This window comes from Sphaerodactylus townsendi, linkage group LG03 (assembly GCF_021028975.2).
Source record: "Sphaerodactylus townsendi isolate TG3544 linkage group LG03, MPM_Stown_v2.3, whole genome shotgun sequence".
In the NCBI taxonomy this organism is placed as follows: domain Eukaryota; kingdom Metazoa; phylum Chordata; class Lepidosauria; order Squamata; family Sphaerodactylidae; genus Sphaerodactylus; species Sphaerodactylus townsendi.
The window spans coordinates 143,684,650-143,712,543 of record NC_059427.1 but is presented as its reverse complement, the minus strand read 5'-3'; the positions used below and the strand labels follow the sequence as shown (position 1 = coordinate 143,712,543).

The following is a 27,894-nucleotide window of genomic DNA, read 5'->3' as shown; positions in this document are numbered from 1 at the left end:
TTTCCCATTGATCACATTTTATTGGGTATAAAATGCCACGTTAAGTCACTGAAATGCCATTACTTAGAAAAAAGAATGCTACAGTAGACAAATCCTATCCCCCCCCCCAATCGATTAAGCAGCTTCGTTACTGAGTAATGGAGATAGGGTTGAGTAATTACTGAGTAATTTCTGCAACTTCCAGGTGGGGCATAGAGATCATCCAGTATTACAACGGCTCCACAGATGACAACGATGAGTTCCCCTGCAGAAAATAGCTCTGGAAGGTGGATTCTGTGGAATGATACCCAGGGCCGGAGCGAGGGGGAACTGCGGCAGGACCAGGCATGCCCCCTGCGTCCCTGCCATGCCCCCGCCACGGAACACCCCCACCACGGTGCGTTGCACCCCCTCCCTTGGCGCTACACCACTGATTATACCCCACCTACGCCTTTCCCCAGGCTCTATTCCCAAATTTCCAGGTATTTTCCAGCCCATAATTAGCAACCCTGGCCCAAAGAGGCGATACCACAGACGTATGCCAGGGTGACACCCATGCCAGTGAAGACGGGGCACGCTCCAATGAAGATGGAGGCAGGCTGAGCCCGTAGCATTTCTGCTGACCTTCCCAGCGAATCACGCCCCGTGCTTCAAACCCGTCTGCCACCCTTGGGCAGCAGCACCCAAGTTGGCCAGCGGGCCACACCCCTCAGTAAAGACACCTTTTGGCACCTGTCATGAAGGTAGTTTCAGGAGATTAGCCATGTTGGCCTGTAGGAGAAGAGGTAGAAGAAGTTCAAGTCCAGCAGGGTCTTGGGGCGATGAACTTCAAGCTCACGCTCCCAAAATCTCCTTGGTCTCTAAGGGGCTGTGCTGGGCTCTAATCTAGCTCTATCGGCACCCGTTATCTTGGCTCTAACAATTGAGACTGACGTGATGCCTCAGTGGAATCTGGGTCCCTTGGGAGCTGGATGGGGAAAGCAGTGGCGTCTGGGCGAGGCTGAGGACTGAGACCCAACTCAAGGCAAAAGAGACCCCTTTGTGGACGGATCGCCGACAATTCTTGCAACTACTCAGCTTGGGGAAGTTGGATAGGGCTTCCATTCCTGAGACAGTGGCTTGCAGTGGCGTAGCACCCAGGAGACAAGGGGGTGTCTTGCCCTGGGTGCCTGCCATGCAGGGGCGTGGCGGGGGGTGTGTGGGCATTCTGGGGTGTTCTGGGTGGGCGGGGGCATGGCAGGGCGCAGGGCACACGTGTGCCTCTGGCACTGTTTTCCCTCGCTACGGCTCTGGTGCCTCGGATTTGGGAACACCAGGACCATCCTGTCGGACTCACTGCACACCGAGATGTTTTTTCACAGTACATCATTTATCAACAACAGGACTTTGTCACCCCTGCCCTGAAACACTTTTGCTTTTGTGCGAAACTCTACAAGAAGGAAAGTGGAGCTCGGCCGCCTGCCAGCAAATCCAGACAATGTGCACATTTTCTCTTCTTCTACTTCTTTGATTTCTGGCAATTGCGAGCGGGCAAGAAGATCCACGGAACATTCGTTTATTACATGTGTACCCTGCCATTTCCCCTCTAATGGGAATCCAAAGCATCTTTCGCCATTTCCCTCTCATTCACTTTATCCTCACAATTATCGTGTGAGGTAGGCCAGGCCTGATCATCCAGGGAGCTTCCATGGTAGAACAGGAATTCAAACCTGGTTCTTCCAGATCCTAGTCTGAAACTTTAACTACTATACCACACCACAGAGGCCAGCCGCTGGGGCCCATGTGCAGTCAATGATGTTTGTGCAGACATGACAGGAAGTAACTGCCTGCATTTTGCGGCTCTTTTGCCTTTCCACTTGGGGCCTAGCTTTGCTGGTAGTTAGTTAGCCCTGCATGAAAGTGTCATTTTGCCTTGTAAATGATCAAGAGAACCTTTTCAGATCTCCTGAGTGTGACCCTGCTAGCTACAGCTGCCAGCCTCCAGGTATGGCCAGGGGATCTCCCTGGAATCGCAGCTGATCTCCAGAATAGAGCAACCGATCTCCCGGGAGGAAAGGGGAGCTTTGGAAGACAGATTATGAGGCACCGCGTTCCACCCGAGGGCCGTCTCCACCCTATGCTCTACCATCTCCAGACTCTACACCCAGGTCTACAGGAATTTCCTGAGCCAGAACGGGCAGTCCTACTCGCTAGCCCATATGCTAATAATCAAAGATGCAAAGCCCAAATTAAATGTGGGCTGGCAACGAGTCCAATATCAAAGTTGCTGTAAATTTTCACAGAGAAAATTGGAACGGTTCAGTTCTCAGGATCCTGCGCTTGGAGATACAGACACAGTAGCAAGCTTTCAAGTTCTACAGGTCCCTTCTTCAGACTTGGACAGGGCCACCGAGGGCAAAAGCATATGTTAGGGTATTTAATTAATCAGCAACCAGTTCACTGTAACCCAGCAGGCTTGGAGTGCCGCCACAGGGGGAGGAAGGGTCCCTGCCCTCCCCACAAGCCGCTTTCCTGCACGGAAACAGTGCCGGGAAGACTTATTTCCCTGTTCTTGCGATTTCATAGGAAGTATTCCAAGCAGGTGGCTGCACTTTGCAGATGGACTTGGCCTTCACGCTTGAGAGGTGGCGTATCAACAGATAATGGAGCCTGGGGCAAGAACTGAGTTCCCCCCAGTGGAGCCCAGGGTAAGACCTGCGTCCCCCCCCCCCCACCGAGCCTGGAGCAAGAACTGAGTTTTTCAGGGGCGCCCCCCCCCCACCTGGCCCCACTCAGGGCCTCCCTATCAGGCGTGGGGGCCGTCCTCAGGCTTGCTGTCTCACCTCACCAGGGGCCACCGGGCTCTTGCACCTTGTGCCTGAGCCGCCTGCCGGGGCCACAGGCCTCCTGCCCTCCCTGGCCTCCCTATCAGGTGTGGGGGCTGTCCTCGTGCCTGACAGGGAGGGCGGGGCTGCCGGGCTCTTACAGCTCGCACCTGAGCCACCCCCTGAGGGGCCACTTGCTGTTTGCATGGGGGGGGGGAGTGTGGCGGCGATTTTCCACCCCCCACGTGACTTAATGGGCGCTGCTTAGGGACATTTGCCATCACATGACCCCATGGGTGCAAAGGAGTCTGGCAGACACTGGTCCTGTGATGACACCCCTTCTCTGAGCATGGGCAGAGATACACCTCTGCCCAGACATCTGGGACCAGCTAATTGTCAGACCTGGACAGAGGATCCACTCAGGCACACGGACTCACGTGAGCCCCAATGCTTGGAACCAAGCTTGATTCCCCCCTCTGCACTCCACAGAGAGACTTGGGAGAATCCGTCCACTCTAAACGGGTGCACTAAAACGAGCTGCACAACAACACTTTTGAACATTTTTGCCAAGTCCTTGGAGACGTCTGCGGCTGGTATCAGAGGCACGGGGCGCCCGGTGTGGTTCATTGGTAAGCAGGGTTGAGGGAAGGCATCAGGGAGCCTCGTGAGTTTTCAAGATGCAGCCCTGGTCCACTTCTTGCCGTGGCCGGGCCCTAATCGTGGTTCTCCTGGTTGCCAACCGTCCCAGACTCCCAGCGCTGGATTAAGGAACTCTTCTGGCGACTCCGGGGGCTTCTCTCCGGCTGAGGGGTTGAACAGATGGAGAGAGAGAAGGAGAAAGAGTGAGCAATAAGCTATGCGGGGGTCCCCAGTGTTGTGCCTGTGTCACCTGTACTGGTCCCCGACAAGTGTCTTTAGATTGTGCATGGGGTGATGGAGGGCCTCTGCCACTCAGGCTTCTGATTGGCCGATTGGAGCTTTGATTGGCTGTGAAGATTTTAACATTGCTTTGATAGCTGCAGCAACAACAACAGAAGGAACTTCACTGAATGACTGAAAATAACTGCAGCGGCCATTTTGTGGTAGTACTGAGCAAACTGTGTTATAATTCCAGACCAAGATCACCACGTCCCTGCTTACTGCTCAGGTAAACAAATAAACACGCTTAATGTACAAAGTGAAATTTGACAAAGAGCAATGCAAACCCTCAACTATTATTTCCCATAGAGAGTCACTGCTCCATAAGCTCTCAGCAGGCACACAATGCAAACAGCATGGCAAGCCAAATAGGACCAATAAGCCATATAAAGTCTCAAAAACATCCCCATGCAGTTACACAGTATAGGAAAACGTATGATGAAGACGCAATAATGTCCAGAAATCCATATAATCGTTCAAATCCAGATATTCTTGGACCAACAGCCTCAGTGTTACTTATGAGTAAGTAACTCCAAGATATAGAGAATCTCTCACAAATCCCCAGACGAGTGTTTCCCAACCTTTTCGAGGTCAGGGTACCCTTGACCTCACTCTTCATATCTCACGGTACCCCTGCCACCACCACCCACCTTCCCCTCCCATTGCCCCTGCCTGCCACACCCTCCACCTTCCCCTCCCAGGGTGAAGGGAAGCACTGGAGGGGGGGTGGCTGCTGACCTTGTGGCAGGCCCTGCCCCCTGGGCCAGCTCCATGTCCTTGCTGGCGCCGGTGGGAGACACCACAAAAATGAGGGGGGGGGGCGGTAGTGTTGCCTCGGTACCCCTGGGACATGCTCACGGCACCCCAGGATACCACAGAACCCTGGTTGAGAATGGCTGCCCCAGACTGTATGAATCCCTATGGTAGCAGCATGCCAAAGGTCATAAGACACGGCACATAGGCCCCTTCTGCACACACAAAATAATGCGTTTTCAAACCACTTTCATAACTGTTTGCAAGTGGATTTTGCCATTCCGCACAGCTTCAAAGAGCACTGAAAGCAGTTTGAAAGTGCATTATTCTGCATGTGCGGAATGAGCCTAAGAGTCTACATTCTTCCAGTAACCCTGGACTTCCTTGGGGATCTCCTGACCAAGCAGGGCCAATGCTGCTAAGCAGCCAAGATCTGCCAAGATCAGGCTACCCTGGGCCATCCCCTATTAAGAATCATAGAATCACAGAGTTGGAGGAGATCCCAAGGGCCGTCAAGTCCAACCCACTGCAAGAGGCACTGGCATGTGTATCGGAATTAAAGGAATGTCAAAAATAAAAAATGGAAAGAGATGACAACCCCCCCCCCCATATCAATAAGCAAGCAATTAAAGCAAAGGAATCGCCAGTGTTTGCTGCCACGTGAAAGAGGCCCGAAGGAATGTGAAGAGCGAAGGCGTTTGTATCTTTTTCCTTGCTTACTGCTATCAATGCAAATGAAACAAAATTTAAATGCCAGACAATGAGCCCATTGCGCTTTTGTTCGAAAGGAGGCGAGGTATGCAAAGGGGAAGATAACCAGCCTTCGCTTCCACGGTTTTCTCAGGAGCTGGATTTTAGGACAGGAGAGGGGCAGACAGACAGACAGAGGGCTCTGACCTGGGGAGGGGAGGGGCTTCGTGCGTTCTTGAAATAGAAAAAAGCCACAAACAATGCCTTCATGTGCCTGCACGTGGCCTCCGTATCCCCTCACACTGGCTGGCTTTAAAAAATCACGGGTACTGCTTGATCACTATAGAATTATAATGATTTAGTGCTATGGACTAAGGAAAATTCTTAACTTCCTTTTTAAAAAAAGAGTAATCCCCTGGCCCTTTTTGTTGCAGAGTTATAAGGGGAAATGTGATGTTTTTGGCTTCAGGATGTTCCTGAGTACAGCTAGATCACAAGTGAGACCAGAGATTAGATGTGTTACCTGGTGCAGGCCATTCACCTGGCAGGGCTCAGGCAGGCTAGGTGGGGGCCAGGTGACATCCAGTTTCTTGCAGGGCAGTCTCTCTAAAAACAAGAAAACAGAGTAGGAGAAGGTTTCGCCGGCCATACAGAGAGTGCTTCTGACAACGTGCAAAGTGCATTTCCCTCCACATTGAATAACTCAGGGCTGCCAACTTCCAGGTGGGACCTGGAATCCTCCTGGAATTACAAAGGATCTGTAGACTACACAGATTAGTTCATCTGGAGAAAAGGACAGTTTCACAAGGCGAACTCTATGGTCTACCATAGATTCCATGGGAACTCCCTCCCTGAATTCTCCTCTCTGTAAAACCACCCCAAATCTCCAGGAATTTCCCAGGCTGCAGCTAGCAAACCTTGAATAAGCAGAGGCAGCACCAACTTTGGGGCCCCTTCCACACATGCAGAATAATGCACTTTCAATCCACTTTTGATGCACTTTGCAGCTGGATTTTACTGTGTGGAATAGCAAAATCCACTTGCAAACAATTGTGAAAGTGGATTGAAAGTGTATTATTCTGCATGTGTGGAAGGGGCAAGTCAGTCAGTCAGTCAAGTGTTTATTGTTTGAGCCATTGGCTATAACAATACAGAGATACATGCAGTTAAAACAGTAACTTAGTTAAAACAATAATTTAAATTAAAACAATAACTTAGTTTTACATTAAAATATAAATTATTTGTATTCGCAATCTCTAAATTAAAATGGCCCATCAAATACTTTCCACGTCAGATGTTTTTGCAGCTTCTTCAGCTAGTCTAAGAAGGGGCAAGTGAGACTGCTGAGACTCACAGCAGACTTAAACTCTGGCTTTGTGGCCAACCAGGAAGCCAACTGAAGGCTCGTCTTCCACAGTAAACAACAGGAATTCTGCAGTCATTAGGCTGGGGATCCTTGTGTGATCTGGTCACACCTGACGATAAGAGGCAAACTGCTCTTTCGCTTGCCTCTGCTAAATTTCAACCTATGTTCGCTCCAGGTACCTGCTCTTAACCACTACACCACGCTGAATGAGATACACACACACACAAACATGCAAAGCTGTCCTAGACTGAACCAGATCCTTGGTCTATCGGATTAAGTATTGTCCACTCGGGCTGGCAGCCGCTCTCCAGAGTCACTTGTGTTCTGGTCTCTTTCTCTGGAGATGCCGGGGATTAAACCCGGGACCTTCTATAGGCCAAGTAGATACTCTTCCATTAAGCCACAAGCTCTTCCCCTAAGTCAGACCACCCTCAGTCACCCTTCAAGCCGCAACTCAGAAAGCAGAGAAGACTGGAGAGATCTGGGTACTTAAGGCAGAAACTCCAACGGAGGGAGAGTTGCCAGCCTGTGAAATGTGGTGTCACACGTCCCCCGGGCGCACACCATTTTTTCCCCAATACACCTCTGAAAGGAGGTAGGAAAAGCAAAAGCAAGAAGAATTGTCTCCGCATGCTAGACGAAGGGGAATCGAACGTGACAGCGGTGCAGGTCTGTTTCCCTTGCCTGTTTTATGGCCAGGTTATTTGACTGCTCCTCATCATCATCATTGTTAAATGGGCCTATTGTTTATTCACCTCATCCTCTTTAAGCATTCAGTACTCAGCCGGGGACTCTTATGTGCCTGAGTTAATATTTGAGTTTTTGTCAGACGTGCCATGTTAGTCCCAGGCTTCTTGAATCCCACTTTGCTCGTCCCAGACCACGGCTTTTCCATCCTGCTCGGGGGCAGCAGAGGTATTTGTTGGTATTTGGTATTTGCAGGTGTCTGCCACACAATCTAGTTGCTAAAGGAGGAACGGTGTATGTAAACCAAGTGTTGAGGTCACAGCAGGTCGACATTACCTAAGAACCTAAGAACAAGCCTGCTGGATCAGACCAGAGTCCACCTAGTCCAGTGATGGCGAATCTACGGCACGGGTGCCAGAGGTGGCACTCGAAGCACTCTCTGTGGGCACTTGCACAGAGTTCGTCATGTGGGGGGTGGAAAATCACCCCCCCACACACACACACATCTAAGCTGGCCTGGGCCACTGAGCATGATGTGCACACACCGTGGTGAGCAGGGAGGACTCAGCTGGCGGGCCTGGTGCCTGTGCTCCGGGTGGCTGCTGCCTGGGGGCGGGGGGGCACAGAGGAGGCAATGATGCTAGAGAGGCACAGAGCGGTGCACGCGGGACTTGCTGGAGACTAGAGCAGGCTGGCCCCTGCTCGAGCAGGTGGGGCGGAGGAAGAGGGAGCCAACCCAGTTTTTTCTAAACTAAAACCTCAGCATTCAGGTTACATTGCCGGGTTGGCACTTTGCGATAATTGAGTGGGGTTTGGGTTGCAGTTTGGGCACTCGGTCTCAAAAAGGTTCGCCATCACTGACCTAGTCCAGCACTCTGCTCCTTGCAGTGGCCCACCAGGTGCCTTTGGGAGCTCACAGGCAGGATGTGAAAGCAAGGGCCTCCTGCTGCTGCTGCTGCTGCTCCCGAGCACCTGGTCTGCTAAGGCATTTGCAGTCTCAGATCAAGGAGGATTTAAGCAAAGCGTGGCTCCCAGTACTTTAAAAATGGACTGATAACCCCACCTGCAATACAATGCATTCAGCCATACCTTTGCATAGCAAGTTCCACCCAAACAGTTAATGATTGGTTCCCCACCCTGGGACATGGACAATATACCCCACTAAACTCTCCCTTCTCACTTAGACACAGTGTGAAACAGACTTTTCTCTGTGATGCACCTGTGAAGATGCCTGCCACAGATGCAGACGAAATGTTAGGAACAAGATCCACCAGACCACGGCCACACAGCCCCCTGGAAAACCCACCAGAACCAGTTATTATTCCATTGTTTTTAATTCCATTATTAGGACATTTATTTGCAGTAACAATATATAAATCTGAAATAAAAGCAATTTAGGGAAATGCGTTGCCAAGTGACACATGAGTGAAAAAAAATTGGAATCTACTGTATTGTCGAAGGTTTTCACAGCCGGGTTCAACTGGTTGTTGTGGGTTTTCCGGGCTGTGTGGCCGTGGTCTGGTAGATCTTGTTCCTAACACTTCGCCTGCATCTGTGGCTGGCATCCTCAGAGGTATGTCACAGAGGGAAGATACCTCTTAAGATGCCGGCCACAGATGCAGGCAAAACATTAGGAACAAGATCTACCAGACCACGGCCACACAGCCCGGAAAACCCACAACAATCAGTTGGGATCTGCTGTCCTTGGACATAGAAGAAGAAGAAGAAGAAGAAGAAGAAGAAGAAGAAGAAGAAGAAGAAGAAGAAGAAGAAGAAGAAGAAGAAGAAGAAGAAGAAGAAGAAGAAGAAGAAGAGAGTTGGATTTATATCCCCCTTTCTCTCCTGTAGGAGACTCAAAGGGGCTTACAATCTCCTTGCCCTTCCCCTCTCACAACAAACACCCTGTGAGGTAGGTGGGGCTGAGAGAGCTCCGAGAAGCTGTGACTAGCCCAAGGTCATCCAGCTGGCGTGTGTGGGAGTGTACAGGCTAATCTGAATTCCCCAGATAAGCCTCCACAGCTCAAACGGCAGAGCAGGGAATCAAACGCAGTTCCTCCAGATTAGAATCCACCTGCTCTTAACCACTATGCCACTGCTGCTCCTGAGAGAGTTCAGAGAGAACTGTGACTAGCCAAGGTCGCCCAGCACGAATGTAGGAGTGCGGACACACACATCTGGTTCCCCAGATAAGCCTCTGCCACTCAGGTGGAGGAGTGAGGAATCCAACCCGGTTCTCCAGATTACAATCCACCTGCTCTTAACCATTGCACCAGGCTGGCTCTCCAAGGGGTTCCCAAAAGCCCCCAAGGGGCTGCATCCGCTCATTGGTGCCCTGAAAAGCTTGCAGTCCCCTGCCACTGCTTGAATATTTTGTGAAGACTGAATGCACCTCGGGGACACCCCCTCAGTGCATGGACAGCTGCAGTAGGTGTAGCTGTTGCAGTGACGGATTAGGACTGTGGTGGTGAACCCTTGGCACTCCAGATGTTATGGACTACAATTCCCATCAGCCCCTGCCAGCATGGCCAATTGGGGCCGATGGGAATTGTAGTCCATAACATCTGGAGTGCCAAAGGTTTGCCACCACTAGGATCTGGGCAATCCTGGTTCAAATCCCTGCTCTGCCACCGAAGCTCACTGGGTGACCTTGGGCCAGTCACACACTCCCAGCCGAATCTACCTCACAGGATTGTTGTGAGGAGAAAATGGGGGGAGGGGAGAATGATGCAAGCTGTTTTGGGCCCTCATGGGGGAGAAAGGCAGGGTTGAACGGAAAGGAAGCCCGGGAGGGAAGTAACCCTCTGCTAAAATGCACGTTTGTGCCAAACAAAGAAGCAGTTCTCCTCTTTGCCCTCCTGCCGCTCCGCCTCTGCTGCTAGGATTGAAGAACCTAAGAGGCGGTCTTATTGAGTCTCCTTGTTTCCAACAGTGGTCAGCTCAGTGCAGGGTAGGAATGAAAACGACAGCCGGCTCTTCTCCTGACTCAGCAAGGGGACCCACACCAGAAAAGACCCAGCTCCCCAGTCTGAACACTGCTCAGAGCTCGATCCTGCTGCACAAATCCACGCAATGTCCCTTTTGTGCCAGTGGTCAATGCCACACATTGTGCCGCAGAGTTTTAATCAGGTGCCAGGTGAGAAAGGCAGTTTCTTCCACCTGCCCAACGGTTGCCGGCCTCCAGGTGGGACCTGAGGATGCCCCTGAAATAACAGCTCAACTCCAGGCTAGACATCAGTTTGGTTGGGGGGGAAAAACCCGGGAACGGGGTCAGAGCCAGGGCGCAGCCAGTGTGGCGATGAGGGGGGGCTCTGGCGCGTGGGTGGTATAATGGGAGGGAGCTCTGGTCTGTTTCTGCCGTAGTTCCAGCCATAGACGTCTAAATGCTTGTTCCTGATGCTGTTTCCTAATAAGGTATCCTCTGAATACAGAATGTCACCATTGAACAGTCTGGGGCAGCGATTCCCAACCAGGGTTCCGTGGTACCCTGGGGTGCCGTGAGCATGTCCCAGGGGTACCGCGGCAACACTACCGGCCCCTCACTTGTGTGATGTCTCCCACCGGTGCCAGCAAGGATATGGAGCTAGCCCGGGGGGGCAGGACCAGCCACAAGGTCAGCAGCCATCCCCCCCCCGCCCCCCCAGTGTTTCCTGTCATCCTGGGAGGGGAAGGGGGGGTGGCAAGCAGGGGCACTGGGAGGGGAAGGTGGGGGGAATGGCAGGGGTACCGTGAGATATGGAGGGTGAGGTCAAGGGTACCGTGACGTCAAAAAGGTTGGGAAACAGTGCTCTAGGGGCATGACAGAGAGTGGACTGTAGGCAGAGGCGTGTCTAGCAAAAATGTAGCCCGGTGCAAAATCTGAGTTTTCCCATCCCCCCCGCCCCCCATTTAGGCAGCCGCCCTCCCCCAAAAAGACCAAACAACTTTTTTTGCACCAGGTCACCTCAGGGGTGTGGGGGGGGGAGGATTTTCCACTCCCCACGTGACTGAATGGCCGCAGCCTGGGGACATTTGGCCCCATATGTTTCCCTGAGTGGTACATCCCTGACTCTAGGGCAGTGGTGGCGAACCTTTGGCACTCCAGATGTTATGGACTACAATTCCCATCAGCCCCTGCTAGCATGTAGACAGATGTGCCCCCAGCCTATCTGAAGGGCCATCTTATTCCAGTTCCAAGGGGGAAATAAATTGGCCATGCTGGCAGGGGCTGATGGGAATTGTAGTCCATAACATCTGGAGTGCCAAAGGTTCGCCACCACGGCTGTAGGGCACTGTCCCCCGCTGAGGTCCCATCTGGCTCCACCCCCAACTCTTCTGGATCTTCAACCTGGATTTGGCAACTCGACATCCCAACCTCTACCAGTAGCTGGGGGGACCTGGCCACACTGTCCTGATCCAGCCGCCCGTCCAGTTAATTGCACAACCCTACAATATTGTTGTCATCCTTTCACACTGGCTCTCCCCGCCCAGTTCCACCTGTTCACTTACAGCTGCCAAGATCCAGAAGGGGCCTGGGGAATCCCACAGAATTACCAGGAAGCTACAGGCTCCAGAGATCTGTTTCCTTGGAGAAAATGGCGGCGGTCCCTTCTCCTTCCCAGGTTCCACCCACAAATCTCCAAGAATTCGCCAACCCAGAGTTGGCAGCCCTAATGGTCGTTCTGCGTATTTTATTGTCTTTTATTATTATTTGCATTGTAGGCTGCCTTGGAGAGCCAGTGTGGAATAGGAGTTAAGAGTGGTGTTCAATTCCCCCCTACTCCCCGTGAGCGGGTGGACTCTAATCCAGAGAACCGGGTGCGATTCCCTGCTTTTCCATATGAAGACTGCTGGGCGACCCTGGGCCAGTCACAGTTCTCTCAGGACTCTCTCAGCCCACATGGAGGCAGGCGATGGCAAACCACCTCTGAATGTCTCTTGCCACCTAAACCCTGTGGGGGTTGCCCTGTCAGCTGTGAATGGGCTGCAGACACCCTCACATCAGCTACCTTGAGTGTGTGTTTTCAATACGTAAACAAAGCCTTAGCATGCACACATGCACGCACGCACACGGACGCACACTTGCCGTGGTGGCGAACCTAGGGCACTCCAGATGTTCTTGGACTACAATTCCCACCATCCCCTGCCAGTATGGCCAATTGGGGCTGGTGGGAATTGTAGTCCATGAACATCTGGAGTGCCCTAGGTTTGCCACCACTGCGTGACTGCAGCCTACCTGGCTGGAAGGGGACATCCTCATCTTGATCCAAAGCTTCCTCCGGTTGCCGGGGGAGCGCTGCACCGTAGATCTTGTGCCGTTGCCTTTGCAGTTCCCTTTCTCGCTCCTGGGCCTCTTGGACCTCCCGTTCCAGGAGAGACTGGGGGCTTTTGGCCCGCAAACAGAAGAAGGGGTTGGCTGCAGAGGGTCTCTCTGGCAGGGCACCAGAAGCCGGGGCCACCGGGCTGGGGACACCATTGGCCTCAGCACAGGATCGCTCCTTGTGCCCCTGTGAGCTGCCAGCCACCGTCTTCACGGGGGTCCCGGGGCCTGGGGCAGCCTGCTGCTCAAAGAGCATCTTCTTCTCCTGCAGCTCCTGCGGGGTGCCACGGTCATAGGCCCCCCGGACCTTCCCCAGCTGCACCAAGTCCTCCTCCCGCTGACACTCTCGCTGGATGTCCCGCTGCATTTGGGCCCCGGCCCACTGGCGCTCCTTCTCCTTTGGCAGCGGGGTCTGAGGCACGCTCTGGCTCAGGATGGACCGGATCTGCACTTCGACATACTCCTGGGGCCCCCGAGAGCCAGCCAGGCCCCTCTGCTGCCGCAAGAGCTCTTCTCTTTCCAGGTGAACACGGATCTCTCGCTCGATGGGGGTCTCGGCGGTGGGGCAATAGTTTTCAGGGCTACCGGCGTCATTTTCCATCCAGTCCATGGAGCAGCGTGGGCCACCGGCCCCGGACCGTTCGTCCAAAAAGGGTGTGGCGCAGGCAGGGTCTGTAGTGCCCGCCAGGTCTGTAGTATCAGCAGAATGGAATAATACGCCCCCTCCAGGTTTCGCCTGCGAGCCAGCCCCCTCAGAGGAGGAAGCCAGATATTGGGTGCCGGACAAATTGTGAGAGTCTTCCTGACGCCTGGTGTCAAGCGACTCTTCGGAGCAAGCCAGGACCATGGCTTCTGAGGGGTCTTCAGGACTCAGACCAGTCCCACTTTCCACACTGGGCACCTCCCTGGCTAGGAACTTGGCACCCACGGCCTCTCCGACGGTGCCTTCAGGCCCAGCGATTCCGGCTGCCTCTTCTTCCCCCTGAGATGCCACAACAGCTTCGGTTCCAACCTCCCCCAGAGCTTTGCTCCGGCTGCCGGCTGCCCGGGATTCAGGAGCGTTCGGTCCCTCCCTCCCATCCTTGTCACCTTCGGGAGCCAAACCCCCAGGGGCAGGCCCAAGGGAGTCACTGGTTGCCACTGGAGACAGAGGTGCCCGTGCCTCGGGAAATGTGTCCCAACCTGTGCCAGCTGCCCTCTGCTGGCAACAAATGCCAGCGCCTGACAGAGGGTCTGCCAATGCCAGGGCCTGGGAGCTACCAACTGCCACACACTCCCTGCCTGGGGCAACAAGCTCTTTCTCCCACACTTGGGAGTTATCCTCTGGGGTCTCTTCCGACAATGGCCCCTTCGGGTCCCCTGGAACCTCCCCTGCAGCTACTGGCGCTCTTTCCCCTTCTTCCGTGTCTGCCATTTCTTGGCAACCTGGCTGAAGGCCTGCCCGAATGTCGGCAGCATCAGATGCCCCTCGAGGCTCAGGAGAGGAAGCGCCGCTGGGATCGTGACCGGGGGAGTCGCTGCAGCTTCCCTCCAAAGCCTGCCTTGGAGACTCCGCCTCCTGCAGCAACAAGATGGGGGGCCGGGGTCGAAGGTGGTCCCGGTCGTTTTCTGCATCGCGGGCAGTTTCTTGGGGGCTTCCGGCCGCTTCTGTTGGCTCTGTAAACTCTGGAGCAACCCCCGGAGTTTGGCCGTGAGAATTCATCTCCCCACTTTCTTCCCCGACACCCGGTTGACTCGAGATATTGCTATCAGGTTTCTGTTGCTCTGAGTGAACTTGGAAGCTGTCCCTGTAACCAACACAAAGGTTTCCCTTATCTCCTTGACTCAGTTCGCTCGGCATGTCCAAAGGTTGCGACTGTTTCGAGGAGTCAGTTGGATGGATTTCACAGTAGTTGGGAGGCCTTTCCTCTTCCCCTTCAGTCACCTGCGCTGAGGTTTCTGCAGGATCCACCCCCTCTGATAAGGCTTCCGGCGTCTTGTCTTGGCACTCAGGATCACGAGCATCCTCCCCGGGTGGTGATAAACTCGAAATATCACCAGTTTTAAGTTGCTCCAGGACAAGATCTGGCTCCTTACTCTGGAGAACAAAATGGCTGCTGTTCGGCTCCTGGTCACTGTCCGCGGTTTTAAATGTCTCAGAAGACCTGAGGGGAGAGAGGGCGCTTTCATTACAACGGCCATCCTTCCCCACGGAGGTGGACGGTTCTTCCACCACAGGGTCCTCAGCAAAGGAAATGAGGGCATCATCCCAAGCGGGGACACTGGAGTCCTCTGGTGAGCCAGTCAAGGCAATATTTTTAGCCATGTCCCTGCTTTCCCCCTGTGATGCCTGTGAGCTCTCCCGGCTTTCCAGAAGGGTGTCTCCGTGGCCCTCCCCAGTGGCAGCGGGAGGACAGGACAGTGTTTCTGTGGCCATTTAGAGCAATCGTTTGAAAAACCTGGAACAAAAAGACAAAACAAAACAAGTTATTTTCCCCTTGCAGTTTTGTGCTTTCCTGCTTTGGACCGGTCTCACTGATCCCCACAAGAACGAGGCAGCGAGGCCCCCTGCTGGCCGTGGCATGAAACAACTCCGAGGCCTTTGCAAGTAGAGAGCTAGGTTCTCAGGAATGTATTCTTACATGTCTAATGCATTCCTAGTGAGAGTGGGACGGCCAATAGGACTGCCAAATTTGAGTTGGGAAATTCCTGGTGGTTGGGGGTGGAACTTGGCTTGGGGAAGGGAGAGACTTCAGCACAATATAATGCCATGGAGTCCAGGGGCCATTTCCTCCAGGGGAACTGGAGACAGAGGCATAGCTACAAGGAGGCCAGGGGATGCGCGTCACACTGGGCTCCCACCTGGGGTGGGCAGCAAAAATTTCAGGTTTGTTTCTTGTATTTTTTAGTGTTTCTCAGTTTGTGGTCTGCAGGGGGCGCAGTTTTTAGGTTAGCAGCACCAAAATTTCACGGAGTTTTCGGGGGACTCTCATGATGATACCACCCAAGTTAGGTGAGGTTTGGTCCAGGGGGTCCAAAATTATGGACTCCCAAAGGGGATGCCCCATTCCCCATTGTTTCCAATGGGAGCTAATAGGAGATGCGGGCTACACCTTTGAGAGTCCATAACTTTGGACCCCCTAAACCAAACTTCACCAAACCTGGGTGGTATCATCAGGATAGTCTCCTAAAGATACCCTGAAATTTTTATGCTGCTATCCTAAAAACTGCACCCCCTGCAGGCCAAAAACTGAAAAACATTAAAAATACAAAAAACACAAACATGGGGAGGGGGGGCAGCAAAACTCAGATTTTGCACCGGATTCCATTTTCCCTAGCTACGCCTCTGACTGGAGATCTTGGTTGTCTGGCGCTCCGTTGTAGTTCTGTGAGATATCCAGGCTTTTCCTGGAGACTGGCAACCCTACTGATATGTCACATGAGGGAGGGACCCTGACTTATTATTTCACACACAACTTTTTATTTCCTTTAAACTGCTGTCATTTATACCGAGGGGACTCTAACTTACTTATGATCACAGATCAGCAATAACCTCTGTATTCAGCAACACATAAAATGAAGTTTGCACACGCAGTAAAATCCTAACCTCTACACAAACTAAATTCCACGTTACGTGTATAGTTAATAAAAAATATTTGACCGGGCACTTCCTTATTAAACAAACAGACGCACAAAATTTGGCCGCCTTAAGAGCGGTTTCCTGAGGGTGATCCGACAGGAGAAGGGACATATAACATTGGTTGGGTCTTCCAAAGGGATTCCTTTCTTCTGAGTCCAGCCAGGGGTCTGGCAGATAGCTGCTCCTTTGTCGGCATTTCCACCTCTAAAAGTCTGCAGACAGCTAGCTTCGGAAAGCCTGCCCCACACCAACGGTATCGGAGGCTGTTTTGGAAACAACTTTGAATGCTTCTAGAAGCAGAAAGGTGACATTGGTGGTAGAAAGGTCGGTCAAGTTGCAGCTGGCCAACCTGGGAAGGTTTTCCAGGCAAGAGACCCAACAAAGAGAAGAAGAAGAGTTTGGATTTATATCCCACCTTTCTGTCCTATAAGGAGACTCAAGGTGGCTTACAAAACTCCTTTCCCTTCCTCTCCCCACAACAGACACCTTGCGAGGCAGGTGGGGCTGAGAGAGTTCCGAGAGGACTGTGACTAGTCCAGGGGCTGATGGGAATTGTAGTCCATGAACATCTGGAGAGCCACAGGTTGCAGACCCCTGGACTAGCCCAAGGTCACCCAGCAGAAATGTAGGAGGACTGTAGGTTCCCCAGATAAGCCTCTGCCACTCAGGTGGAGGAGTGGGGAATCAAACCCGGTTCTCCAGATTAGAATCCACCTGCTCTTAACCACTACCCCACGCTTGCTTCCACGGAGGTAATAGCATAGCAGCCCAGCTCTCCCTTGACAGACTTCCATCCAAGTAGAAATCAGGGCTGGCCCTGTTTAACTTCCCAGATCTGACAAGGTAGGGCTCGCCTGGGCCATCCAGGTAAAGGCAAGAGATGTTCAGAGGTGGTTTGCCATTGCCTGCCTCTTTCAATCCACTTTCACAATTGCTTGCAAGTGAATTTTGCTATTCTGCACAGTAAAATCCGCACAGTTGCAAAGCGCATTGAAAGTGGGTTGAAAGTGCATTATTCTGCAAGTGCGGAAGGGGGCCTATGACAGTGATGGCGAACCTTTTCAAGACCAAATTGTGCCCAATTTGCAACCCAAAACCCACTTATTTATCGCAAAGTGCCAACACGGCAATTTAACCTGAATACTGAGGTTTTAGTTTAGAAAAAACAGTTGGCTCCGAGGCACGCGTTACTCGGGAGTAAGCTTGGTGAAGCAACCATGCAACACTTTGAATGGGTGAATCACTACCCTAGGAGGGTTTACTCAGAAGCAAGCCCCATTGCCAGCAACCGAGCTTACTCCCAGGTAAAGGATCGTGCCCAGGCCAGCCTAGATGTGTGCATGTGTGTGTGGGGGGGTGATTTTCCGCCCCCTTACATGACAGACTCTGTGCATGTGTGTCCACAGAAAGGGCTCTGAGTGCCACCTCTGGCACCCGTGCCATAGGTTCGCCACTGCTGGCCTATGAGAAATTTCAGATTCGAGGTCTGCTCTTCCATGAATTCTAGGGAGGACGGGTGCAATCTCTCTCTCTCTCTCTCTCTCTCTCTCTCTCTCTCTCACACACACACACACACACACACACACACACACAAAGTGACAACGCAGCAGTGAAGGCCCAGCCATTTCAGTTTCCCCAGGAGCACAAGAGCGTAAACTTTAGCACACCACAGTAACTCCCTTCCAATAAAGCAGATGGGCTGGAGGGAAAGCTATCTTGCCTTTGGGAGTCATGAAGAGAAAGCACAGGCGACAGCGCTGAAGGCATATGCACACACCCAGGTTTGCCAAATCAGAGTAGAGAAATTCCTGGAGGTTTGTGGTGGGTGGGCTGTGGGGGAAAGACCTCGATCGGGCACAGGGCCACAAAGCCCACCCTCCACAGCCGCCATTTTCTCAAGGGGAACTGGTTTCTGCAGTCTGGAGGCTAGTTGGAACTGTGGGAAATCACTAAGGTAGAGTCGGGTCTTAAATTAGAACCAGGACATCACGGGCGAAGGAAAATCATGGGCCCGAGAACTGGCAGAACTGAACCACAATCTTTTAACCTCTACCGGGGTGGGGGTGGGGGGGATGAATGCATCTTAATAGACCCCCCCCCCCAAAGGACACACGTAGGAGGTCACTTGCTGATGAGGCCACAGCAATGGAGACCTGGAAGAATGTTGCGGGAGCTTGCAGAAGCTGGGAACGGACCAGAGGTGGGATCCAGCAGGTTCTCACCAGTTCCCGAGAGTGGGTTACTAATTATTTGTGTGTGTGTGCCGAGAGGGGGTTACTAATGCCTCCCCGAGAGTCCTCCTCCCTTTGAACGTGAAGGTTCCGTATAGGAACTGCGACTGATAATGTCACTCCCTGAACTGGGTTAATCCCTTCCAGGTCCTGCAATTCATGGATTCTCAGCCTTTCGTGCCTTTTATCTCCCCAGTCTCTATCCAAGAACCTGTGTGTTTCACCAGTGCTGTGTTCAGATTTGTGAGTTGGGGCATTTTCTATAATGTGAGGATGATTTAGAAATGACCTGGTGCAAAAAAATTTTTTGGGGTCGTGATGGGGTGGCTGCCCATGGGGGGGGGCATCCAACTCAGGTTTTGCCCAGGGCTCAGGTTTGCCCAGGTACGCCTCTGCCCCCTTTGCTGAGGGGGGGGGGGGGCTGGCGAGGGAACCTGTTACTAAAAATTTTGGATCCCACCACTGGAACGGACGTGTGTATCGTGATGTCAATCCTACATTTTGTCCCAAACGAACAGGTGCCGAAGCACCAAGGCGGAGGCAGAGTCAGGCTGCCTGACCTTGGTTGGGAAAAGGTGGGGCTGAAGTCAAACAAATAAAATAATCAATAACCTCCTGGGAATCTCCTGAAATTATGACTCATCTCCAGAGGACAGAGATCAGCTGCTCTGGAGGGGGGGATTCTCCGGCATCGTATCCCACCGAGCCAGCTTCCTTCCCCAACCCCTGCTCTCCCTGGGCTCCATCCTCCAAATCTCGAGGAATGGTCCAACGCAGACTTGCCATCCGAATGCAGAGGCCCCGTCCGCACATGCAGAATAATTAACTTTCAATCCACTTTTGATGCACTTTGCAGCTGGATTTTACTGTGCAGGGTAGCAAAATCCACTTGCAAACAATTGTGAAAATGGATTGAAAGTGCATTATTCTGCATGTGCGGAAGGGGCCAGAGAGATGGGAAGAGCAGCAGTGGCGTAGTGGCTAAAGAGCAGGTGCATTCTGATCTGGAGGAACCGGGTTTGATTCCCAGCTCTGCTGCCTGAGATGTAGGGGCTTATCTGGGGAATTCGGATTAGCCTGTGCACTCCCACACACGCCAGCTGGGTGACCTTGGGCTAGTCCCAGTTCTTCTGAGCTCTCTCAGCCCCACCTACCTCATAGGGTGTTTGTTGTGAGGGGGGAAGGGCAAGGAGATTGTCAGCCCCTTTGAGTCTCCTACAGGAGAGAAAGGGGGGATATAAATCCAAACTCTTCTTCTTCTTCCAGCCACTCCTGCCTCAGACACAGATCTGAGGCTAAACTCACGAGCCCCTTCCCCATTCCCACCCCCCTGGCTTAGCTTCTGGTGCCAGCCTTTCCATGCTCAACCTCTCTGCCCCGCCGGGATGGCCACACTGTCTGTGGGGCTCCGCTTACCTGCAAATGTCTCTCTTTGGCTTTTGTCCGGGTCTGCCCCAGCGGGAGGTGCTTCCCCGGCACTTTATGCTCAGCCGCTGAGCCAATTACTTGCCCGGGGCTAATCTGATGGCGGAGCACAGCCCTGCCGTCTCGTACACCCAACACAAACAACTGCCAAGAAAATGCACAGGCCCGGGGCCACCCCGCCCTGGAACACGGTCACACTCCGAAGCACAGGTTGCATCAACGTGAACCAAGCGAAAATGACATTCTTTGGATCAGAGGAATTCAGAGACGGAGCGAGGTCTGTTGACAGCTATCAGCCATTACGGCTCAGTGAAACCTCCATGGAGAGAGGCAGTGTACCTCTTAATACCCAGTCCTGGAGGAGAGAGCGCGTTTTGGTCTTCAGTCTCTGCATGCGAGTTTCCTGGAAGCCTCCAGAGGCCCAGCAGAAGAGGAGGAGGAGGAGGAGGAGGAGTTTGGATTTACATCCCCTCTTTCTCTCCTGCAGGAGACTCAAAGGGGCTTACAATCTCCTTGCCCTTCCCCTCTCCACAACAGACACCCTGTGAGGTGGGTGGAGCTGAGAGAGCTCCGAGAAGCTGTGACTAGCCCAAGGTCACCCAGCTGGCGTGTGTGGGAGTGTACAGGCTAATTTGAATTCCCCAGATAAACCTTCACAGCTTAGGCGGCAGAGCTGGGAATCAAACCCGGTTCCTCCAGATTAGAATGCACCTGCTCTTAACCTACTATGCCACTGTTGCTCCTTTGGTTGGAGTGTTGGATCAAGATATGGGAGACCCAGGTTGAAATCCACTCTGCCAAAGAAGCTTGCTGGAGGACCTTGGGCCAGTCACACTCAGTCAGTCTAACCTACCTCTCAGGGTTGTTGTGAGCATGTAAAGATTTGGAGAATGATGTCAGCCACTTTGGGTGCCCCTGGAGGAGAAAGGCGAGGTCAAAATAAAGCCTATCACAACAACAATAGTATAGTTTCCTGCCGCTGGACACTGGGTCGAGAGACCTCAGCTAGTTCCAGAAAGCCGGTTTGGAGGACGTTATGTTCTCCCTTGTGCTTCTGATTCTGTCGCTCCACTACATAATCTGCCTCCCCCTGCATGGCAGGAGGTAGCCAAATGACTGAGCCAAGATCCCAGAGGCAGGTTGAGTAATCCGTATCCCAGGAAAAGCTTCAGGACACAGGTCTAGGAGGGCACAGAAGCTGCACGAGATTGCCAGCCCTACATCACAAGTGGTGGAGTTGTTAACTCCAGATTAGGACATTTCTGTGGATGTTGGGGGTGCAGCCTGAGGAGGGTGGCATTTGGGGAGAAGGAGCTCCATCAGGGAATAATGCCAGAGACCATCCTCCAAAGGAACTCATCTTGATTATCTGGAGATCAATTGTAATTCCAGGATTTAGCACAATTCATAAGTAAGCAAGTTCTCATGCCAGTGCAAAACAACAGCTCGGAGAACAGGAAAGAAGGGCTGTGTATCGTTTGCAAAAAAGTAGAAATTGTATTGGTTGAGCAGCCAAACGAGGAATGTAGGAATGGCGGCGTGCAATTTATTTGGTAAATCGTATATGTAGAGGATAAATAGATCTGGGCCAAAAAAACATCCTTGTCTGACTCCTTTTGTATCCAGAACCGGATTTGAGAAATGATCAGTTACGGGACATCTTATTCTCTCAGAAGTTGAAGAGTGTAAAGAAAGTAATGTGATAATTGTATTGTCGAAAGCTTTCACGGCCAGCTTCAACTGGTTCTGGTGGGTTTTCCGGGCTGTGTGGCCGTGGTCTGGTGGATCTTGTTCCTAACGTTTCGCCTGCATCTGTGGCTGGCATCTTCAGAGGTGTATCATGGAGGCAAGTCTGTTACACAGACTGAAGATGCCAGCCACAGATGCAAGCGAAACGTTAGGAACAAGATCCACCAGACCACAGCCACACAGCCCAGAAAACCCACCAGAACCAATGTAATAATTGTTTAGAAATTTCCCAACTGATTTTATTTGTCCTTGTGAGGGAGATATTATGAAAGGCATCTTTGAGACCCATAAAAGGAGCAAACAATTTCCCCTTGGGGTATGATGACTACTTGTCAGCATGAAAGGAAAGCACGTATGCATGATATAATGTAGATGAACCTTTTTTTAAAGGCAATGCATTCTGGACCTGGAACTAACTGGTTGGTTGTAAGGAGTTTTCATTGTAGATTGTCTGCATACAGCTTTCCTGGTATTGATAACAGACTGACTGGTCTTTAGAATTAAATGAACCTTTCTTATATATCGGAACAAGAAACACTTCTCGCCAGCTGGGTATGTTTAGTCAGGAGAAGAGAAGGTTGAAGGGTGACATGATAGCCACGTTTAGATATCTGAAGGGATGTCATGTTGGTGAGGGAGCAAACTTGTTTTCTGCTGCTCCAGAGACTAGGACCAGGAGTCATGGGTTCAAGGTAAAGGAAAAGAGATTCCACCTAAACATCAGGAAAAACTTCCTGACCGTCAGGGCTGTTGGACAGTGGAACTCACTGCCTCGGAGTGTGGTGGAGTCTCCTTCTTTGGAGGTTTTTAAGGAGAGGCTTGATGGCCGCCTGTCAGGAGTGCTTTGATTGTGTGTTCCTGCATGGCAGGGGGTTGGACTTGATGGCCCTTGGGGTCTCTTCCAACTCTATGATTCTATGATTTTTCAGGAGTTTTGCCAGCCGAATTGACCACAGTAATAAACTTTGTAAATCTGGAGCCCACCACTTACAGCATGTTTTAAACTCATCTCCAGATGACAGAAACACAAACCCATTTATATTCAGCTGCGGTTTATATTTGCCTATTAAATCTTCTTTTATGACTCCACTGATCCCTACGTTCACATGATTATAATTTAGTCAAGGCTGATTCTGCACTGAGCAGGGGGCTGGACTAGATGGCCTGGCTGGCCCCTTCCAACTGTAGGTTGGCCTCTTTGGGGACTGGGGGCAGGGTTGTGAGCCTCCAGTTGCGGCCTGGAGATCTCCTAGAATTGCAGCAGATCCCCAAACTACAGGGATCAGTTCCCCTGCAGAAAACAGCAGCTTTGGAGGAGGGGACCCTACGGCATCACATCTGGGCTGACTTCCCTCACCAAATGTCAGCAATTTCCTAGCTCCGAGATAATGACAGAGGCACCGAAGCAAAGAAGAAAGAATGTCCCAGCTCTGTTATTGTTAGCTGGGCTTAGAGGACACCCAAGGACTCAGAGAAGCAGGCTTTGCAGAACCACCTTTCGCTGCCCGGCACAGACTGGATCCGCCTGCCCCGTTACATGCACTGTGGGGTGGGGGAGGGCAGGCTTTGCCGGTGGAGGTGCCAGCCTCTGCCATTCACTCCTGGGCTGGGAACGTTGCAAAGTCACCTGCCGGGCCAGGCGTGCTAGACTCAACCCAGGCCGGAACTGGCGCAATCCAGATCCCAGAGCCTGCAGCGTTCCGTCACGTCACCTGGGGAGAGATTGGGATCAGTTTTGTGAATGGGAGGAGGAGGACAGCACCAGGCCCGGGAGAACAAGCGCTCAAGGTCACGCGCATGGAGCAGGCCCGGCTGCGCAAGCAACAGACCTGGAGGCCCCATAGCAACCATGGTGAAGCGGCAGGCGCACAGTCTGAAATGGGGCTCCAGTCTCCTCTAGGAGACTGAAAAGGGCACCCCTGCTGTGAAGGCCAGCCTGCAAACGGGCCTGGAAACCTCCCAGAATTGGAACTTGCACCTTTGGAAGGTGGACTCTTTGGCATTAGACTCTGCTGAGGCCCCTCCCCTCCTCAAACAGCGCCTTTCCCCAAGCTCCGCCCCCAAATCTCCAGGTAATTCCCAAGCGGCAGTTGGCAACACCAGATGCCAGCCTTCAGGTACGGCTCGGAGATGTCCCAGAATTACTAATCTCCAGACAACAGAGATCTGTTCCCCTTGAGAAAATGGCCGCTTGGGAGGGTGGGGTCTAGGGCGTTCCACCTTGCTCCGCTCCCCAGATGCTGCTCTCCCCAGATCTCCAGGAATTCTTCAGTCCAAAGCTGGCTACCTTTAGTTGGATCATGAGATACTCCTGCTCTGGGGAAGAGCCAAAAGATGATAAGCTCTGGATCTTCTTAGGTCTCTGCTAAGGGTCATTGCCTGAAAACACCCCATGCCAGAGACGTAGCTACCAGGGGGTCGGGATGTGGGCATTGCACCATGTGCGCGCCTGGATGTGTGTGCAAAAATTCAGGTTCGTTTGTGAGTTTTTTGTATTTTAAGTGTCTTTTTCAGTTTTTGGCCTTCAGGAGGCACAGTTTTTAGGCTAGCACCAGCAAAAATTCAGGGATTTTTTGGGAGACTCTCCTGATGATACCACCCAGGTTTGGTGAGGTTTAATTCAGGGGGTCCAAAGTTATGGACTCCCAAAGGGGGTGCCCATCCCCCATTGTTTCCAATGGGAACTAATAGAAGATGGGGCAGAGGCGTACCACCCATTGGGCAAAGAGGGCAGTTGTCCAAGGCACAGAAATTTTAAGTCACGTGGGGGTGCCTGATTTCTATGCCCCGCCCACTCTGGCTAAGCTCTGCCCACTCTGGACAGTGGCCCACAAGCCATCAGAGGCAGAGCAGGAGGATGGGGGAGCTCCGCCTCTGGTGAACTTGGGCTGCTGCGGCCATCCAGGAAGGGCGAGTGCTGCGGCTGGGCTGCTCCTCCCATGGGGGCGGCATCAAACTCAGGTTTTGCCCAGGGCTCCAGTTTGCCTAGGTACGCCATTGGATGGGGCCTACACCTTTGAGCAGGCACAAGTAAATTTCAGCACAAATCTTTGTGCCACACTACACTAGCCTTCCTTTTTTTTAAAAAAAACCAGCCTTTTGAAAAATTTGTAAATATAGATATATACGAACTACAAATCTCTTTGAGAAGAAGAGGAGGAGGAGGAGGAGTAGTTTGGATTTATACCCCACCTTTCTCTCCTGTAAGGAGATTCTAGGTGGCTTACAAGCTCCTTTCCCTTCCTCTCCCCACAACAGACACTTTTTGAGGCAGGTGGGGCTGAGAGTTTTGAGAGAACTGTGACTAGCCCACGGTCACCCAGCAGGAATGTAGGAGTGCGGAGACACATCTGGTTCACCAGATAAACCTCCGCCAGGTGGAGGAGTGGGGAATCAAACCCGGTTCTCCAGCTTAGAGTAGGACAGAATACATATTTAACACTTACTCCCACCCCCCCGCAGGTTGCAGACCCCTATGCTAGCCTAAAAACTGAGCCCCCTGCAGGCCAAAAATGGAAAAACACTAAAAAATACAAAAAACAAACCTTAAAAATGTTGCTGCCCCACAGGTGCATGCCCGGTGCAACGCGCACCCCCCGGTCCCCTTGTAGCTCCGCCTCTGGTGAGCATACATTTCTTTTGGGTTTGATCCTCCGTTATGCACACATTTCCCCGTTAGGCAATCACACTGCCTTCAGAGAATCCCCGCAGTTCCTGAAAGTACAACTTTTTGCAGGGAAAGCGAAGGAGATCAGCATGTGTTCAGCTTTCACTGAGTTTTCTCACTTCTCCCCACCTCCCCCTGGCCACAGCACAGCAGTTCCTCCCGCTATTTTGGCCTCCATTTTAGAAAGAAAAAGACATTCTTTTTTTTTGGAAGAATGTCAGGCTGTAAAATGTGACAAGAGATTGACATGGTCTAGCAAACTCATGGTAGACCAAAGATAGCAAGAGGGGGAAAGGGGGCAGGCAACCAAATGGAGGTTGCCTGGAAACAACACGGGAGCGGCGGGTGGGTAAAATGGCAGTTTAGCTCGGCTAGGGACATTTTGCAGGAGTGGAATCCTTGTGCAAAAACCCACAGGGAAACCCTCCTCTAAAGCAAATAGCCACAGGGTAAGGAGTACATGCACACATGCAGCACTTGTGTGCCCTTTGTCCCAGCTGTATGCAGCAAGTCTGTGCCTAAATGCACATCTCGGAAATGTGGCAGGAATCTGCAACTGGGAAAATATGCCGATGCTCTTTGGGACTGATCTCTCCATTGTGTGCTGTGGCATTTGCGGAGAAGCCACTCACAAGTCAACAGCCTCAATTGTTTAGAACACAAACAGGGCCTGGTTGGATCAGGCCAGAATCTGTCTAGTCCCTCGTTTTCTTCCCAAGCCACCTGATTCCAAAGGTTACCTGGAGGGAGAAGACGGAGACTCTGCTCCAATCTGACCTGGACGTTGTCCTCAAAGGCTTTCAGGCCAGAATTAACTGGCTGTTGTGGGTTTTCTGGGCTGTGTGGCCGTGGTCCGGTAGTTGCCACTCCAACATTTCACCCACGTCTGTGGCTGACATCTTCAGAGGCCTGTCTCAGTAAGATGGGTTTCTGTGCCACTGAGAGAAACACATCTTACCATGATATGCCTCTGTAGATGCCATCCATAGACATGGGCGCAACATTAGGGGTGAATACCAATTGCACCCAGAGGCGAAGTTAGTTTCTCAAACTGCTCTCAAAAAGCAAGCATTCTACCTTTCCACCCCACATGTCCCAAGGGTACTCACCTTCCTCCGTATGCCACACCCTTTTCACACTTACCTTGACAGGAGGGAGTGGCGAACCTTTCCACTCCAGGGATGTTATGGACTTCATACCCCATCAGCTCCCACCACACATGTTGGCAGGGGCTGATGGGAATTGTAGTCCATAGCATCTGGAGTGCCAAAGGTTCACCACCTCGGCGTTAGTTCCTTTAGTTTTTGAGAACTTTTTCAGGCTGCAAAAGGCCTCTTCACAGTAAAAACAGCCTGATGGGAACTATATTTCCCAGGAGACCTTGTGAGCCCCAAGGTCTCCTGGGAACTGTAGTTCCTCAGGCCGTTTTTACTGCAAACAGGCCTTTTGCAGTCTGAAAAAGTTCTCAAAAGGGAAAGGAACTAAGGTAAGTGTGGGAAGGGGGTGGGGGGGCGCCGCGGGGGGAAAGGGGGAGGGGGCTGGGGGCAATTTTCTGCACCCCCCCAGGCATGCGCCCGGTGCACAGCGCACCCCCCGCCCCCTTGTAGCTCCGTGGCTGACCAGACCACAACTGTACAGCCCTGAAAACCCACAATACCCACTGGACATTTTTATTCAATGATTATTTGGCCTGTGCTGTCTTCCTGCAGCAGTGAACCTGGGGTGATGTCTTCTGCATCGAAGGAAGGATGGGAGGAAGAGACAAAGAGAGAGAGAGAGAGACAGAGAGAAGAGAGAGAGAAGAAAGAAAGAACGAGAGAGAGAGAGAGAAAGAAAGAAAGAAAAGAGGAACCTCCCCCCCAAAATGTTGAAAACAATCCATGCATACTTGGTGACGGTAAACTCAACGTGCATAACGATTGCTGATAGTGATGGGGCATCCGCGTCCCCACTGAGTGGCACATGGCATCTCGTAGCCCAGGGCAGCTACCCCCTTCCCCTTTCGGGTTGTGCCCGATGCTGCCATTGGTTGCGCCAGGCCGCCCTGCATTTTCAGGCAAATTCAAATTGTTGGAGGTTTCCTTTTGCTGCCGAACTCCGGCCTGCCAGAGAGCAGCTGCCCTCTTCAGTCTCCCTCCTCGAGGGTGGCCAACTGGCAGACAGAACCTGGAGATTTCCCCAGATTCCAGCTGATCTCCAGACAACAGAGATCAGTTCCTCTGGAGGAAAATGCTACTTTGGAGTGGGGGCTCTGTGGCATCAAACCCTGCTGAGGGCCAGCAGTGGCGTCGTGGCTAAGAGCAGGGGCACTCTAATCTGGAGAACTGCGTTTGATTCCCCTCTCTGCCACTTGAGCTGTGGAGGCTTATCTGGTGGACTAGATTAGCTTGTGCACTCCAACACACGCCAGCTGGGTGACCTTGGGCGAGTCGCAGTTCTCTTAGCCCCACCCACCTCAGCCCCACCTCAGCCCCACCCACCTCACAGGGTGTTTGTTGTGGGGAAGGGAAAGGAGATTGTCAGCCCCTTTGAGTCTCCTTACAGGAGAGAAAGTGGAGGATATAAATCCAAACTCTTCTTCTTCTGAGGCCCCCCCTCCCCCCGGCTCCACCCCCAGATTGCCACGAATTTATGGAACTGACCTCTGAAGTCTGAAGATCAGTGGCGGTTCAGGAGGTCGGCCGTCCCAAAGGCTCTTCACTCATCTGCT

The 27,894-nt window shown here is 52.3% G+C and overlaps 1 protein-coding gene across 2 annotated transcripts; it reads right to left on the bottom strand.

The window, feature by feature from the left end:
• Positions 1 to 27,894, bottom strand: MISP3 (MISP family member 3). 2 transcript variants are annotated; one of them, XM_048487658.1, is made up of 4 exons: positions 27,827 to 27,894; positions 12,410 to 14,931; positions 5,668 to 5,750; positions 1 to 3,586 (listed from the first exon to the last, which is right to left on the bottom strand). In XM_048487658.1, the coding sequence occupies exons 2-4, from the start codon at positions 14,907 to 14,909 to the stop codon at positions 3,497 to 3,499; spliced, it is 2,673 nt and encodes an 890-aa protein (XP_048343615.1). In that variant the 5' UTR covers positions 14,910 to 14,931; positions 27,827 to 27,894; the 3' UTR covers positions 1 to 3,496. The 2 variants fall into 2 exon arrangements, with proteins under 2 accessions (XP_048343615.1, XP_048343614.1); XM_048487657.1 differs by lacking the exon at positions 27,827 to 27,894 and adding an exon at positions 19,760 to 19,851.

Coding starts and splice junctions, on each gene's coding strand:
- MISP3 (XM_048487658.1), bottom strand. CDS start 14,909: ATGGCCACAGAAACACTGTCCTGTCCTCCCGCTGCCACTGGGGAGGGC. Junction 5,751..12,409: donor GGATGTCCCCTTCCAGCCAG/GTAGGCTGCAGT, acceptor TCTTGTTTTTAG/AGAGACTGCCCTGCAAGAAA. Junction 3,587..5,667: donor AGGTGAATGGCCTGCACCAG/GTAACACATCTA, acceptor TCAACCCCTCAG/CCGGAGAGAAGCCCCCGGAG.